Consider the following 18,028-nt stretch of genomic DNA (forward strand, 5'->3'; position numbering starts at 1 on the left):
AACCCTACATCCTTCGTAGATGCTTAAATCCTTCTTTAACTGTGCACTGCGCAGTGGCGTGTCGATATTGGGAGATGCTGCGTATTGAAAGACAGAAAGGTTCAGGCACACTTGAAATAACCCCTATCCCAAGGGCTTTGGCCACGCCCGTGTGTCATCTCCTGTATGACACAAGTCTCTGGATATTGCTGCCTTATAATGGTGCCGGCACAATATTAAATCTGTGGGATCTGCCTATTATATGTTGCGTGTGTTTTAGTATATATGAGGTAAAGATCAGATTCCACCTCTATACACCTATATTTATAACAATATAAAAGTCCTTTATTACTCTACTGCTGGATGAAGGCCTCCTCACGCCATGTCCGTCATGGGGATTTTTTTTACCATGCATGTGTGGGTTAAGTTTTTACATTTCACTTTTGGCACAGGTGAAAGCCATTGTTCGTTTTTGATGGGAATATGATGAAGGAGGGGGAGGGACAGGACCGATTCAGACATTACCACCACTCACACACAGAGTGGGGGCACTGCATAAGCTAAGCAAGAGCTTGTGGGGGTCCACACAGCTCAATTGGCTCCGGATTTATGAAAAAAAGTCAGTCGCAAGTGAGATCGCAACAAACATAAAAAGACAATTAACATAGCACGCGAATTAATCTCTCTCTCATCTCCCACATGGTCGGCAGTCCTCGTCTTTCATCTTCTTACATCTGTTCTTGTCTCGATCTTTCTCATGTTTCAGTCACATCGGTCTCGACTGTATCTCTCTTCCCTTATCTCACCACACCTCTTATCTTCTCTCCACATATCTCTATCATCTCGCTACACCTCTGTCTCTCGTCTAAATCTCTCTTCTGTCATCTCGCGAGAACTTTATAACATTAAGGGGGAAGGCAAGTCCAAACATACTTCTGCTTAAGGACACCGCCCCCTACCTCCCCCCCCAAATAGACTGACACCACCACTGCTAAACACACATACCTACCATACGCGCTTGTTGTATAACCTACACCATAACTATCTGTGCACAGTGGACAGGCATCAGGCATAGACGCACGCGCGTTTAAAAAAACCCCAAAAATGCGAGGAATGGCGAACGAAACTTCAAACGACCCACGAGTGTTTGGTGCGCCTCTTAACAACGGCGCGGCGACAGGGGCTCCAAGAATATCTCCGTTATTTCCAGTGGGAGTTTTAATAAAGTAGAAGGAGAAGGCGGTGTGGATGGGGGGGGGTTGAAGAAAAAAAAGTCTTGGATTTTTTGTCGAGGTGGGTGGACAGGAGTGGTGGCGCTTGGTGGTGGTGGTGGGGGGGGTTGTGATGGGGGGCGCCAGGCATTCCTTCCACATTCGTGGCGCACACTGGCGGGGCAGAAGTCCGGGCTCACACCCTGGTGTTTGTCCGCCCAGAGTTTGTGAAATATTTTCCAGTAATCGGAGCCAGGCGGGTCCCCGCGTTTTAAGCGCTCCCCGCTCGGGATACCACGCAGTTGCCAAGCCGTGCAAGAGTCGTCTCCTCCACGCAGTCCTCCTTCTCCCTCAGCTCACCACAACCTCCACCACCACCACAACCAGCAACCACCACAACAAACAAACACGTTTCCACGGGTCCAGTTCCCTGTGCACGTGTGCGCAGTGCCCGTCAGTCGGAGCGCGTGTTCTTGCAGTGGTGCGGCGCTCTCATAGATATCAGCCATGGGTGATGATGGAGCACGGGAGGTGATGGTGGCATCCAACAGCCAGCCCAGTGCACAGTTGGACGGCGAGGTCGCGTCCAGCCCTGGCACTCAGTTGATCCTCGAAGAGGCGGCCTCCACCCCCGAGCCAACCGGCAAAGGCAGCTCCTCCACGAGCCCCGAGAGCCTGAGCACGCCCGTGTACAGCCCCGAGGCCAGCGTCCCGGCCTCCGGCTTCGAGGCAGGTGCGTCCACCTCCGAGCCGAGCGGCAAGGCAGCCTCCAGCCCACCCAGAAATGGTGTGCTGGAGGAGCCGAGCGTCGGCAAGCGGGACGCCAGCCTGGCACGCACGGACAAGAGCCAGGACTCGAGCCCCAACCTGAGCCCAAATCAGAGTCCCGTGGGCAGCCTCATCCGCGACAGCTCGCAGGTGAACGCCATCAGCGTGCTCACGCTGCTGGACAAGCTGCTGCACATGGTGGAGGGCGTGCAGGAGGCGCAGCACTCGATGGAGGCGCGGCAGGGCGAGGTGGAGAAAGCCGTGAGCCTCATCCAGGGCGAGGTGGCCGACTTCTCGAAGGCGCAAGCCGAGACGGGTGCCACAGTGAGACAGGTGCTAGACAAGGCCCGCAAGGTGAGCGCCAACGTGAAGGACGTGCGCGCTCGCCTGGAGAAGCAGAGCCACGACGTGAAGAAGCTCGAGAACAACCACGCCGAGCTCATCAAGAGGAGCAACTTTCGCATCATGGTCTACCAGGTAAAAAAAAAGACAACCACTCACTCCACCTCGCTCTCCTTCACTACTCTAACACAAGACGTGTGCATCGTGTGAGCGTTCATTGATCTGCACGTGTAACGCACTCACATGCGGTTCACTGCGTTAAAACACAAACATCATCGCAATCGTCATCGCCATCAATTTTTCCCTAACCGCTTGTGCATGAAATTGAAGGCTGGTTTTACGCATAACGCTTCGGTCGTGCGTAACACCACCCTTTAATTGATACGTCGCTTTTTTTTTACTTTTTGGTGTAACCCCCCCCCCCCCAAAAAAGCACACTTGTAAAATTCGTTTCAAGTGAGCCGAGTGATCGTTTATGAATATTCAATCCGAGTCAAGGTACATTAATGTGATAAATTTGTTCATACGTTTCCAACGCTTTGAAACGGGCTTGATGTGAATTTCAATTTCACACCAAGCGTAGCAGACACGTGTCGCGTACACATGTTCACTGACTTTTAATTAATCAAGTAATTAACCAAAACAGATTAAAAACAAATCGCTTACTCGTAAAAAAAATGCTCTCTAATCTACGTTTTTTTAACATGCTTTTTTAAGATTTGCCGAGTGTAGATACCACGCTTTTTTATTGCAGCTGCTATAGCAATTTGTACCGTTTTTTTGCTGTGTCTGGTTGAGTCTGGTCTTGTACAGCGGAACTCACTGCAATTCAGTTGCGCACTTTCAACTTCAAAAAGGGATACAATTTTACAGGTTCTGCACCACACATGAGCACCAATCCCTCTTGCCCGGTTTAATTTATAAAATAATATATAACAGACAATACACGACTAAATAGCCAGAAAAAAGACCAACGTTCCTATCAACACACCATGTGCTGGACGTTCTGACAGGTCAACCGTCAAAACTTTGACTTTTTCTAACGGTCAATTTTGCTGCAATCTAATGAGGTTATCTATGTAATGTGTTCAGATGAGTTACTTTACATAATGTACGCTGCCTTTGTTCAGCAGCCTCTCTATAGTGATATGGTCTATTTGAATACGGATATTCATTAGTTTCCGATTAATATACTCTTCCGCCCTGATACGAGTCTTTAGCAAACACCATTGAAGAGACATTTGTTATTTTAGCCCTCCCAGGTCACACAGATGGGTTTCCTGCTCGTCACTTGAACTGACTCCTATTTTTCCAGGTTTTTTTTATAGCTACGAATTCATCTTCCATCATAAAATCCCACTGAGGATGACCTATACACGGTGCTAATTTCTCCTGAGGCTGGTGTGTTTTCTTAGGATATTAGAGACTCCACACAGGTCCCAGCCTGCATATAACCTCCGTTGCCTTTACATTTGTATGAGTAACTTTAGCTCATAAACCAGTGTGCATCGTGGGAATGACATCGGCAGTGAAGTGCTATCCAAAAGAGAAATGGTTTTGTCCTAAAACAAAGGCGCAAGGTATGTTCTTATTCCATATACAGCCTTGTAGGTCAAGGTCGGCCATGTGCAGCTGCTCAGTGAGCTGCACCAGGTCAAATATATATCCCAAGGGGGATGTCCGTCATAGAGGGAGCTACCCATCAGCACTCAAAAGGAATTTGGGCAAAATGTGGGTGTCATATCGGAGATCCGGCATGGAAACGCTGCACAGCTAGATAACCCGGCGTGGTTGTAACATTGCCTCTCCCCTCCGCCTCTTCCTCACCTCCCACCTCGTCTGGACTCCCTTGAAATGATTGACTCTCAATAGAGATGAGTTGAGCTCCCCCAAAACGCACTTGGCATTATGATTTATAAATAATGAGATCTGGCTGTCAGTGTGGCTACAATGCTTTAAATGAATTGTGTTGAATCTTCACTGACGCGCCATTAAAGCCTCTCAGTCCTGCGGTATCTCACCAAACTGGGGCAGGCGTTCAAACGTTGTGTGGCTTTCACAGCTTAGCTAGCTGCTATCGCACCAAGTGCCACGCCTACATGCAGGGTGGTTGCGTAAATAATACGGGTTGTGTTTCTATTTGGCTGCTGCGCTGGCAATACTGTGTGCCCTGTTATACCCATTTGTGGGTGGGCAGCGCGCGTGACAGCCCACCGCACCCGCCTGGGCGACCTCCACACACAATGGAGACGCACGCAGACACGAAAATACAACCGTACACGTATATACATAGATATACAGATGTGCAATGCACACGAACATGCATGTACTGTATACACACACACAAACCTTTACTTGTGTGATTGCTATCCAGAATAACACTGTTGTTAAGCAACTCTTGCCCATTATTGTCCCACCACCGGCCCAAGGTTACCCCACTGTGAAACAATACAAGATTCATGGTTTGGCAAGCGAAATGATTCACATTTGACAAAGGCGTGGACTCTTCATACTTAAACTGCAAGCATAAATGCACACCATAATAGAGTTGGTTGGGGTTAGATCACGTAAATATAAATGCGTCGTTAAACTCGCCACCACCCGACACAGCCAATTAGTAAGTATATTTACGCGATCTAGCCACAAAAAAACCTATATTATGGATATTGGTGGCGAAAGCACACACTCGCACGAAGAATACAACTGATGCACGCGCGAACAAGCGTACACATTCATCCGCATTAGTGACCTGGTTTTTGCGAGCCAGAGAGACGTTGCGGCGGCAGTAGGGCCCCATGGAAAGTCCCCATGGTGGCATAGCACTGCCGCCTACAGAGGGAGCGTCAAGTACAACCCACCCACTGAGGCCCCCAGGGCGCTCGTCCCCAAAGGCCCTGAAGGCAATGCTGCCCGGGAACCATGGCCTCTGCTGCACCTTGAGAATCGAGTGTACAAATAACTGGCACAACATGTACAAGGACAGTGCCTTACTAATAACGTACCAAAAACGTGGCCATCTATGAATATGGTGGCTTCTGTCAAAGTGCTGTGGAATTTCCACAACCAAGTGAGTTCCTCCCCCACCATCAGAGATAAGAAACGCCCCGCGGCCTTGATTGAGATACTGTTTTTTGACATTAGTTATTTTGTACAATAAAAATGCAGCAGTTGCGGTGATATAGTTTGTAAGGATGGCAAGCTCCCCTCCAGAAACATCAACGGTTATTTTTCATTCTCAAAACTTGCCACCAAGTGGAGTTATAAAACGCTTAGTACTTGGACCCAATCCGGTGCAGTTTTTTTCATATTAGCCGCCTGTCTCGATGAAGCTCAGATAAGCCAGTATCTGGTAAGGCTGCCTTGAGAGATGAATGGCTTATCGAGTGGTACGCTGAAGCTACAGCACATAACGATGAGTGGCAGCCGCTGCAAGGAGAGACTTAGTAGGCCACCTTTAACGGATGCATCTAAAACTACTGTAATTCAACCATGAAAAGCATAGAAATGCAATATAAAAATGCAGCAGCTGTGTATACAAATCCAAAAAGGCCACCTACTGCGCTGGAGTTACGTCCCCAATGTGCATTACTTTAGTATTTGCTTTGGGGTGGTTACCACGATTATGTTGGCATGGGTTTAATTTGAGAGAGAGAGAGAGAAAACCCAGTGGTAAACATGCAAGTGTTTAAGACAAGTCTACACTAATGACTCTAACTCTGTGCAATGTACTTGCTCGGGCGGGTGGAAAATGCGCAGAATTCCGAGAGGCGCGATGCGCGCCTTGTGCAAGATCATCATCGGGTTCCAGCGAAGCCACGGACAGGCGCATGCATGGGCGTGGCACAACTGGCACTATCTCGCTGCAGCCACCTGCCGCGTGTCATCACTCACTGGGCTACGAGTCCACACTCGCAACTGCCATTGATATCCATTAGAAAACAAAAAGACCGTTCATACTCGCGTTGCTGGTAACGTTGGTTTTAATGAGGCCGTTGCGGCGAGATTTCAAACGCAAGAAAATGGAAAGCGCGGGAGATCGTACTTGGTTGATTCACATGCGTTCCACGTCACCCAGACGTGCCTACGCCAACACGCTACAGTCGAACTGAGGACACTTAACAGATTCGCAGCAGCCAGCCTTTTGCGATGCACGCCAGTGTTAAAATTTATGACACCACATGGGTTTGATGTGCACGTGGTGTTAAGAGAGGGGTGCGGGGTCAGGGGATCTGGGCCAAAGGGTAGGGTGTGGAGTTGTTTGAGCAAATTCACCGATCAGTACACTCTAACCAGGGCATGACGATGTGTGAGATGGCACACTGTGGATTCTGTAAGCCAGTCGTGGGTGCAGACAATTGTGTTCGGGGTGGCAGGTGCAAGTAAGTAAATGACTAAGTTTAGGGCAGTACAGTATAACCTATCTTCAGAATTATGGGGATGAAGTCATGAGGTCAGGAATATCACTGGCCTTAATTCCTATGCGGTTCCACTAAGAAGTCGTATTTCATTCATTCGTAAAATGATATGTCTCATTATTGGGCAGTCGCATGCTCGTCAGTGATTTACGGCAAGAATAGTTTACAATGAGCACATATCCTGGGTCGCAATGTAGAATGTACAGCATATCTATGGAACTAAAATTATTTTTTTAATTATGCCCTGACTCAATTATGTGACCCGATATATTTAACTGCCTTATGCACATGATGCCTATGACCAAATCATGCGGAATTCACCAAATCTCATCAGATCTTGGAAGCTAAGTGGGATTGAGTGTTGATAGCTACTTCTTGTATGGCTGATCGCCATGCACGCGAGGTTCTCATAGGCAGCTCGGGGCTGTGCTACGTTGTGGGCAGCAGAGGACATTCCAACAATCTATTGTTAGACTGTAATTCTATGTTCCCACAACTATATTTCCCACCTTAACCGACACGCACTGACCACCGTGGTGAAGTACGGTTAAATAATTAACCGCATGGCATTGGGGAAGCCCTCATACATCTACGTATGAACATGTCCGGCCAGGTGAGTCACCTCCACTTATCATCCCTGCAATGTCAATGAAACGATCACTGCTTTAGGTAGTCGACAGTGGTCATGTTATAGAGAAACTGACTCTTCTAATGGATGACACCTTAACTTGATGATATGAAGAGGAATTATAATAACAGTATAAAGTATTCATTGTACTGTACATGAAATATAGACATGATTGGTTCACAAGAAATACAACTCTCGGTATATGTGCAGCCTGTTTTGTGGCTGAGCACACTAATTTATTTAATGAAGTGGGACCCACATACAAATAAAACATCAAATATGAAATATCTGGGTCAGTTAAGCAGGGGTATCAAGAGATTTGTGTACCGCAACCGGCACATTCATTCACAGGCAACGTACGCGTAAGTTGCATTCCATTGACTCGCTTAAAGTAGTAATTTGCCTTGCATGTTACACTCAAAGTAATTACTATTTATGTAGAATTCTATGAGCCATTTTTTCACCAGGAAAAAAGATGCAACTTCATTCTCATGTATAATTTTGGCATTGCGAGAGATATTCTAACAGATCCATCAACATATTTATTTATAGACAGCATATACATACACCCACACAGAAATATGCACGCAAGGACACCCTGTGTGCCGTGTGGGAATCACATTAAATGGAAACTTAATTATCCCAAATGGCCACACACTATTGTGTGCTGGGTTCAGCGACCAGGTGGCCTCATGTGCAATGCTGATCACAGGAGCTTGCACGTTTTGCTATTTTCCTCTGTAGGAATTGTGCGACAATGGCAGGAAGGTTGCCTCCCAGGCGACACGCATTGTGTTCCACTGCTTGGCCCTGCCGTGTGCACCCGGCACCCTGCACCGTGGGGGGAACCTGCAAGTGTTTGTGTGCATTGTTTTTGCCACGAGGAAATTGCTCAATGTTTTAATTGGCGTGTTTTTAGGTAGCCCATTAGTGTGTTTAATGGTCTATGGGGTGTAGTGTTTGACAAAGCAGGAAAGTGGAAATTTCAGCTCCAGTCACTAAATGACAGCTTCGATGTGTAGATGTTCATTTCAGGAAAATGAGGTGCTTGGCCTACTCTTCCATGCTGGCTAGATGCCTTGGAAGAAGCAAAGCGTGCATTACACCACGGGACGATCAAACAAGGGAGCCTCTAAAATACATGAATTCTGCGTTTTGCATGGGGCTTTTTCTCCACCTCCAACCCCGACCTCTGCCATTAATATTAACATACCCCCACAGCCAAACTAAATCACTGAGAAAACAATTACAGCCATTGTGTGGAACTCATGTATACTGTTTCCTGAATCCAACTGGAAAATCCCATTATATTTTTTCTCTTTCCTTTATGAGTCACAGCACTATCATGAAATGGAAAATGCTGGGATTCAAAAAGTACAGAGTAAACTGCTTTGACATATGGGAGGGCTACAACTGGCAAACAGCAAGTTGAGTGCCAAGCCATGAAGCAGCCAGATCTACGACTCAGCAGCCCCTGCCAGGCAGACGGACCTTCGTCATCAGAGCACGCGCACAAGTTCGACACTGTCACAGGAAAACACCTCACGCACTCACCAAAGCTCAGTGGTCCTACTTTGTAAATATACGTGAGGTGTACTATTTCCCTTCGTAGTACTTAAGCAAAACAACAAATAATAGGCCTCGTGTTGGTGGTGTCACTTCATGTGCTCCTCCGTTCCTTGGTCCGCCCTGCCAGACAACAGCTCGAGTCACCACCAGCGAGCCCCGCCTGGCCACACTTCTGTCTAATTTCATTCGCATGCGCCTGCCCCAGTGTGGAACCGTCCTCGGTATAAAGTGTCCTGTTTGATTGCGCCATTTGTGGGCGGCTCGCCCAGCTACGGCAGCAACAGGGCCCGTGCCGCGTCTCATAAACACCGCGTTGATTCACGTTGCCCGCAAGCGTGTAGTGTCCACATGTGTCTGCGTTTTGCTCATTACCATATAAGCCAGAGATATGCTCTCGTATTGCGCAAATAAATATGGCTATTATGCTAGCATAATAGTTTATGTTGAGTCTCGGGCAATGTTCTTCATTGCAAGGCCCGTGGGCCACTGGCGGCCCCTAACAATGCACAAATGTGAAAACACTCCCATGATGCTGTCAAACCCAATGGTTTCAAATGTGTGGTGGCCCTCACACTGATGTCTTATCGCTGAAAGTGCCCCCCCCCACCTCTGAAAATGAGTGAACAACACTGGTCTAGGGTGCTCTGCACACAGCCTTTGTAGGGCACACTCTGGCATTGTTGGCTGGCTCGGGCTGCACACACCATCATCATTAAGAGATAAACAAGGAATGTTTAATTATGGCCAGTTGTTACATGGTTGGTTCTCACCAGTTATTATCTGGCACCATTGCTGTTGCAAATCACCAGTCTTTATCCAGTCATTTAGTAAAGTAAACAATTCCATCTAATCAGAAAATTATATCAACATTTCCCTGTTTTCCTAAAGCAAAACATAACATTTCGTTTAGCATGGAATGAAAGCACTTTTTGTCAATAGTTCTATACACAGTCTAATATAAATAATGCAGGTAACATTTATACAGATTATAACCTGAACCACACTGGCTATAATTCAACTGGGAGGATTCTTTTCGTTGACAGAGAAGTAAATACTGATTCGTGAACAACGGTGTCCATAAGCTGTATCCCTGCCTCAATGCAGAATCCTCCTGACCCAAAACCTGCAACGCATTTGTAAATAAACATGTGGCCATTTCATAAATCAAATAAATTAAGCATGTAACTGCCGTAAAAAGTGACACTGTAGCCAGTGTTACACATTCTAATTACAGCGAATGCTTTTTCTAATTTCATGTCCACAGCATGCATGACGACCTGGTGTTTACCTTTGTTTATGCTGCAGTTGCTACGAGAGACGTCTAAATTAGGAGCACATTTTGGCCCCAAATGTGCATTCAATTTGGGTAGATCCACAGCTGTTTTTCATGTACATTTCGTTCAGGAGCTTGTGCAACGGCAGTATTCGTTCTATGTTTTTCTCATTTGAAATGTTCATTTCACCCAAATTTATAACATTGCGTTGTAAATTGTATTTAATCTGTAAAGAATACCCCCCCCCCCAAAAAAAAAAAGAGGACTGATTGTAATTCTGGAGTAACGCATTGGAATGTGTGGCGCCTGGCTGCAGGAGGGCTCCGACACACCCACGAGTGCAGTGCTGGCTCGACGTCGCCCACCTCCGGGGGTGGAAGCCGGGGAAGTCGAGGAGGGGGTGGACGCACAAGATGGGCAGGAGGGCGAGGCGAGCCCCACGTGGGAGGTGCTCGACCTGTCCGAGGACGAAGACCTGGAGATGATCGAGGCGCCCGGCAGCAAGGCCGCACGCCTGCGCAAGAGCGGGCAGAAGGGCGTCGATACGCTGCGCAAGGCCTTCTCCCGTCACACCCTCGAGAAGCGAGTCAACAAGCTGGTGTCGCCCGAGAGGCGCGAGAAGATCCGGCAAACGCTCACGCTGAGGCCTGGCCACTCGGCACCCTCTCAGGAGGCCCCCGCAGCAGAAGGGCATGCGGATGAGGGTCAGGAAGCGCACGGGGAGGAGGAGATCTTCGTGAGCGATGGTCAGGCAACAGCCAATGCACCCGGAGCGCCCGAGAAGACCACCAACAAGCGCATCGACACCATGAAGAGAGCACTCACGCGCCAGAGCATAGAGAAGAAGGTCAACAAGTTGGGAATGAAGATCGTGCCACAAGATCGACGCGATAAGATCCGAAAATCATTTGTGCCTGAGCATAAAAAGCCAACGCGTGCCAACGTGTCGTCCTTCAAGGTGCCGCCTTTCAAGTTCACGGTGAAGAAGATCCGCGAGGGCGACGTGGTGGAGATGGAAGAGTACCAGATCGACGCAGCCAACGTGGAGTTCTTGCAGAGCGACGGTTCCCTTTCTGATGTCAACATGGAGGAGGTGATGCAGTCGGCCGCGATAACCCTCGACTCGGACGGGAAGGCCGGCCAGACCGTGCCGCTGTCCTTCACCGTTCGGCTCGGGGAGAATGAGGAGCCAGCCGTCCTCACTTTGCAGCAGAAGTCTTAGGAGGTGAACGTTCATGCAAATGGAAAAGCACCGTGCAAACGAGTCCAAAGCCCCGCTACACTTGTGTTAAAGTGCCAAAATGTGATGTGCTGTAATGGTGAACACGTTGCCGATCAAACCGATTGAATGTTTACCACAGTGCTGCACCCTGCAAGACGGAATGTGTTTTATTTTTCAGAGATGGAGGGAGGAGGTATCGTGTAGGTTGTATTGCAACCACTGGGTCGTCGTAAAGGAAGTGATTTGAAGGCCAAAGAATAATTAGAAAGATGGCTACAAGATGAATGTTGCTAGTACGCTGCATTCAGTTTGTTTTAATAACGGATTGATTACATGCTGCAATGATAAATTATCACCGTTAATGGAAAGTCCAAAATATATATGGGCACTGGTAAACATAATGTATCATTTAGCACAACAAAACCAAACAAATAGTGTTTTTTTTTCAGTATTAAAATGTCCAGTTGCATACAAATTAGAATTTAAGCTAAAATAGCTTTGGTTGCTTACAGTACTCAGATGCCTCGTTTAATACATGCTTAAGTGCTCTTATACTGTAGTTCTGCATGATAGAAAATAAGCATATATAACATTAGCTTCATAAATGCAGTAAAATAAATAGTGATTTTACTTTGACAAGTATTTTTATGCTACAATCTATAACATCTCTCGCGTAAATATAACTTTAGTTGCCTTTATATTACCAAAGCATAGCATCAAATCAACATGTATTCATGGTTATCTACAAAAATGCAACTGAATATTGGATGAACCTAATAAAGCTTAATCTTTAAAATTACATTAACACAAGCAGTGGGGGTTTTTGTGTATGCGTCCATGTTAATTTGTCTTTAAATTAACCCAGACGTGGATTGTTTTTTCCCCAAATGCATGCAGGGGGGAGCACGACCAAACAGATTTTTGGCACATTACCAGTTTTCTCCTGCCTTCTTTGTGGCCCTATTAAAATAGTCAAATGCAGTGGCCTAATGGCTTCCCCGCAAATGTTCGAGGGCTCTGTTTCATCAAGAAATCCGTCATCAACATGACATTGTGCTCCTGAAAAAGATGTTCTCATTGCCAGCACGGACAGGAAATCGATTTTGCCATTTAACCTCCACAGACATGGAGGCAAAGCGCTGCATGTGGCATGCCACAGGCAAGGCAACAAATTAATGTACAGGTGGAATGGCTTCATTGGCGGGGCACCATCATTTATACAGCAACCTACCCCAGCCCTAAAACGTCAGCACCCACGGGATTAGGCACAGCCAGCTACTGAGCATGTGATTTGCTGCCGTGAATGTCTTTGACCTTACTGCGATGGCATAGTGGTTAGCGCAGTGTGCTTAGAACATTGCGGCCCAACTTTTATTCTTGGCCATGGCTAACATCAGTGATAATTATCCGAGTAAGTCCTAGGCTCTCCGTTATATTGTTGACTTAACCTGAAATGAGTACCTGGGGCGGTGTGTAAACATCAACATTGGGGAGACAATTCGGGCGTGGTGCTGGGCACAAGGCTCCCTCATCCCCCGTTCTGGCCTTCATAGGTGCTCACTAACAGCACTTGCCCGAACAGCTTGTGTAGGCATTATGGAAGAATGTTGTCTTTGTACATATATATAGCTTCAGACATGTTGCGCTTTCGATATGGACACGCCTAGCACAAAGAAAGCTGGCCAGGTGCCATATTCACAGATACCTATGTCACGTTTGAAAGGAAATGAGTTAAAATCCTGGTCGAGGTCCAATTCAGCCCGTTATCATTACTCCTGGACCAATACAATTAGTATAATTTCTTGGCAAGTCAGCAGTTAATTGTCCTATTGAGAAAACTGTTTCCTGTCGACAGAAATGCGTTTTGTGTTTAGTCTGTTGTCCTTCCTCTGCACCTCCAATTAGCACAGTTGGCTAGATACGATGCAAAATAAGTTCAACATATACATAATGTCTACCACTGGCTCAGGACTATCATAACAATACATGCAATTCCCAATGCTCATTTGAGCATGGGAGATCATTTTTAAATCCTTTATATTAAGTTCGCTTGCTTGCTTGCTTGCGTGCTTGCTTGCTTGCGTGCTTGCTTGCTTGCGTGCTTGCTTGCGTGCTTGCTTGCTTGCGTGCTTGCTTGCTTGCGTGCTTGCTTGCTTGCTTACGACCGTGCAAATCTTTCGGTCGTTTTTTAACCCACTTCCCGTGATCCAATCGAGCTGACATTTTCCACACAGACTCGTGCCAGACAATGTTCGTGAAAAAAAATTCCCAAAATTTTACACTTTTTAGGCAAAACAAATTTATTTTACATATATTCAAATAGAACTCATTCATCGCTTTGGCTGAACGTCACAGTATAAGAGCCCAGAACGTAACCCCTCCACAGGCCGTGGCGGAGTAGTGCAGTTGGTAGCGCCCTCGCTTCCCATGCCAAAGGTCGCGGGATTGATCCCCGCGTCCTCCACAGGCGAATATATTTTAAATCCTTTATATTAAGTTCGCTTGCTTGCTTAGGACCGTGCAAATATTTCGCTCGTTTTTTAACCCACTTCCCGTGATCCAATCGAGCTGACATTTTCCACACAGACTCGTTGTGTGTGACAATTAATTTTCGTGAAATTTTTTTTCCAAAATTTTACACTGTTTAGGGAAAACAAATTAAATATTTAATTACCAATTGCTTAATACTGGCAGACAATCATCTGACCCATAGATTGCAGCCATCTCAAGCCAGAGGACAAGAGGACTCTAGCCGCCACGCATATAAAGGATTTAGAGTGAAAAACTTTGTTTTTACGGGTTTACTTGTTAGCAGTTGAAATGGTCTTCAGATTATCGAGTGAATGCCCTGTAGGTGTTTAGCGCTGCTGCATATTGCAATGCTATATTTATGTGGCACAAGAATAGATGGAACTTTGCTTCCTCATGCACTCGTTAACCCGCACTCATGCAGAGCTCTGGTGCACCCCATGACTACATCCTAGGCATATAAACAGTTAAAAACGCATGGACAGATTGCTTTATTCAAACAGTTTGCCCTTTATGCCAATCCTTTCCCATACCGAAACATCTCAAGATTTTTTTATTTTTTTTACCACAGGTTAAGTTGTTCGGGTCACTTTGCCATCCCATACTTGCATTTCTGTTATCATGATGCTCAATTACATTCCAGCCAGAATTATCATCCATGATCAATCCATTGCTGGATGAAGGCATGCCCATGCCATCTCCATCCCACATGGTCATGTGATGCAACAATCCATCCATTCAGCCAGGATAATCATGAATTAAATCCGAGCAGCAGTGCCCACATCATCCCTGTGACCCATTAAAGACAGTCATTAATGTCCTTAAATAATGAGCTGTTGCCTAAAAGACTCAAGTTTCAAAAAGTAATGACTTCCTGGCACTATTGCTTTTTCATAAAATAGTTTATTGACTCGGTGATCTTGAAACAACCCTCTGTAATAATAACTATGAATGATGTGTCCCATAACAGAAACTAAATTCCATGACGTACAAGTCCAGTCCTTTATCAATCAACTGTTGGATGAGGACCTCCCCACTCCGTGTTGGTAATGGGGTCTATTTAATAATACTTCACCAAGCTGGTCAGTATGGGTTGGTGAAGGTGGGGAGCATAGACGTGGGAGCACAAAAGTAGTGGATTAATGGAATTGCTACATTGCCCTCAACTGTCCACAACATAACTCCACAGCCTACAACACCTGTTATGTCCAGTAGTCGTCTATCTAAGCATTAACCACACTGCACCAATGGGGATTTCAGAATGCCACTCCAACATCTGCGAATGTGGGCCAGAACACTGGGATTTTGACTGACAGGTAAGGAGTGAAACCAAATCAATACACCCCAACACAATATGCACATTAATTTTGTAAATATATGCATGGTATAGTGGTTGCATGCCTTGTGGTCCACCAACACACGTGCCTCAAAGGAGATATTAAGCAAACAAGTTGGAATTGAGTCTCCTTGAAAATTACCAAAATTGTGTTTTTATGGCAGTACACACGGTTATTGTCGCCACTCATACCATTCATTGGAGAATCAATTGTTTTTCATTCTCAACATTTCAAATTGGTTGAACGCCTTAATATGATGGCACATGGATTTCAAAAGACCCAGTAGAAATAGAACACGAAGCATTCAGAAATACACATGGGTTAAATATTTGCGGGGTAAATAATAGAATTTAAAATTACAACAAGCAAAAAAAATTGTTTAGGTAGATGGGTTTTTTTTCCATGCATATTTATAGCATTTGAGTCATAACAACATCTACCAGAAACTAAACAAATTTTGAAAAGATTCTACTCCCTTTTTAAAAATGTGTTAAATATCACAGTACCATATTTACAAATCATGATAAACTCTATGCGAGATGGCTCCCTTAAGTTGCATAAGAATTTTACATGTGGCTACTGATTACTGCTGGTGGTTTATTAGCTGTGACATCAAATGCAGAATTCAAAGCGCAACAGTTTGAAGGCCTCATTGTGAATTCAACACATGCCCAACGGACTCTGCAGCAATTGCAGGCTTGAGGTCTAAGGTCTGAATGTGTTCTTTTAAATGGATAAAATGATGACACGTGTGTTAACTGTGCCACATGTTATCACTTGTGATAAGGTTCTAATTTAAAGCCTTTGTCTGAATTCTAAAAAAGACCTTGAGCTGCATTCAAGGATAAAACTGTAGTGCTTTTACAAGAAGAATGGCAGTCACAAATAAAAGCCTTTTTTTGCTTAATACTGCACATTGTTCACTACCTGACAATCTGGGAAAATATAGCTTGAAGAGTGACAATCAATTGGGGCCACAACATAACTTATTATTCCAAAAAATCTTGACAACTTGAAATATCCGCTCAGCAGTCTTTTTTGCATAAATCTCAGCATAAGAGCCACTCTTGACACATTTATCTGTATTTCCAATCGGTACCTGAGGCCGCTGAGCATGAAGATCTATGAAAACCAATTTCAGCAGCAGCACTGCCCCACTATCTCCCTCCCACTGCATCACCCCACCCGGTTCCGGCACTTAGCCCCCTAGACCCTACCTTGCACGCTTCTATACATATATAATGTAACATTCTGAAGAGACTAAAGCACAGAGTTTCCATTCTGTGCAAGTCAGCACACTAATAATGGGAGTCTCGATGTTCACAAGGTCAACAAAACAATGGTGCCCCTAAAGGACTGGAGGGGGAAAGTCAAAGGAACACTTCACAGTACTGTGATGAGGGATGTGACTGTTTCCATAGGGCCTGTGTATCCATTGGTCCACACAACACTCACAGTTTAAACATGCTACAGAGCGGAATGTAATTTTCTTACACTCTCCATCAGGAAATAAAACTTGCAGTAATCCAAGGCGCTGGCCAAAGAGAAACTGTACTTCATTCCATGAACATGAATCACCACAAAAATAAAATCAACTCCATTTATAGTTTTAAATCTGTCCTGGCGTCGAGCGGGTCCGCAAACGGCTCCAGCCAGGCTCCCTCCGGCCCCACCCAGCTCCCTGGGCCCCTCTCTCCACCACATCTCCTGCTCCTCTTAATGCCCTGCATGGGACGGGCGAGCACAGTGTGTTTTGGCTACAGTAAATGGCAACGCTCACTTGCATTGCATTCCGGACTTTAAAAATAGGGTGCACAGCCGTCGGAGGACAAGCATGTTCACTGGTGGTCACAAGCGTGGCACGCAAGTGGGCACCTGTCAGCGCCACATTGTGCTTCTGAGTGCTGCGACGACTAAAACCACGCTCTCGACGAGGCCCCCCACAGGACACCAGCCCTTGACACTGTACGCATGAAGACGATGATTAGATTTTGACTTGGTGAACACATTTAATTTCAACATGAATACACTAGACTTGTATTAAAAAAAAACATGACAATTCTTCACAGCTTCTTTAAACGAGCGGGCACACAGATTTGATATTGATGTAAAACAAAACAAAAAGACAAATAAGTGTGTCAAATTATCACGTTTACTGCAGTGTGCATACGGCAGGTCAACACTGCCATGGCTATAGACCAGTGCCGGATTATTCTAATAGCAAAAAAGTAGCTACATATGCTACGGGCCCACACTTTCAAGGGCCCCGCGCTAAATGCTTTCAAGCTATCAATTCGGGCTCAGTGATTCTGCACTTGCTCTATTACTATAGCACTATACTGCCTTCAACTTTTATGAACGACTGGGTGTTTAAGGTTAGCAATTTGTCGTATTATTTGTCTGTATAACAAATGAAAAAATACAATAACTTTACGATGCAATGCAAAAATACATATTTGTGGGTTTTTTTTATGGTCCCTTTATAACATATGCTACAGGCCCCGCATTAGATTTATCTGGCACTGCTATAGACACGTGTGTGTGCGCACAGAAGACGTGGCGGCACAGCGTTTGCCTTCCAGAGGCAGAGCCCACAACGATACCACTTTTGACCACCGTCACTACACCCGTTCATTGAGCCGATTCATGATGCTTGTTGGTAAAAGTGCAGCCCTGCAATTGCTTGTTCATGCCACTGACAGAAAGGCCTAGAAGAAGATCTAGGGAGCAACTCTCGACAGTATATGGTCTAAC

At 45.7% G+C, this 18,028-nt stretch overlaps 1 protein-coding gene across 1 annotated transcript; it reads left to right on the forward strand.

Annotated features, from left to right (window-relative positions):
• The first annotated feature begins 1,354 nt into the window (after positions 1-1,354).
• LOC144728616 (caveolae-associated protein 1-like) lies at positions 1,355-12,207 on the forward strand. The gene is made up of 2 exons (XM_078608170.1): positions 1,355-2,435; positions 10,503-12,207. Exons 1-2 carry the CDS (start codon positions 1,698-1,700, stop codon positions 11,406-11,408), a joined length of 1,644 nt encoding a protein of 547 aa, XP_078464296.1. The 5' UTR covers positions 1,355-1,697; the 3' UTR covers positions 11,409-12,207.
• The last annotated feature ends 5,821 nt before the right edge of the window (positions 12,208-18,028 follow it).

Source organism: Lampetra planeri, chromosome 2 (genome assembly GCF_965212315.1).
Source record: "Lampetra planeri chromosome 2, kcLamPlan1.2.h2, whole genome shotgun sequence".
NCBI lineage: Eukaryota > Metazoa > Chordata > Hyperoartia > Petromyzontiformes > Petromyzontidae > Lampetra > Lampetra planeri.

Bases quoted from the DNA above. Each gene is read 5' to 3' on its own strand.
- LOC144728616 (XM_078608170.1), top strand. From the start codon at position 1,698: ATGGGTGATGATGGAGCACGGGAGGTGATGGTGGCATCCAACAGCCAG. The intron at 2,436-10,502 runs GTAAAAAAAAAG...GCCTGGCTGCAG, and splicing joins TTCGCATCATGGTCTACCAG to GAGGGCTCCGACACACCCAC.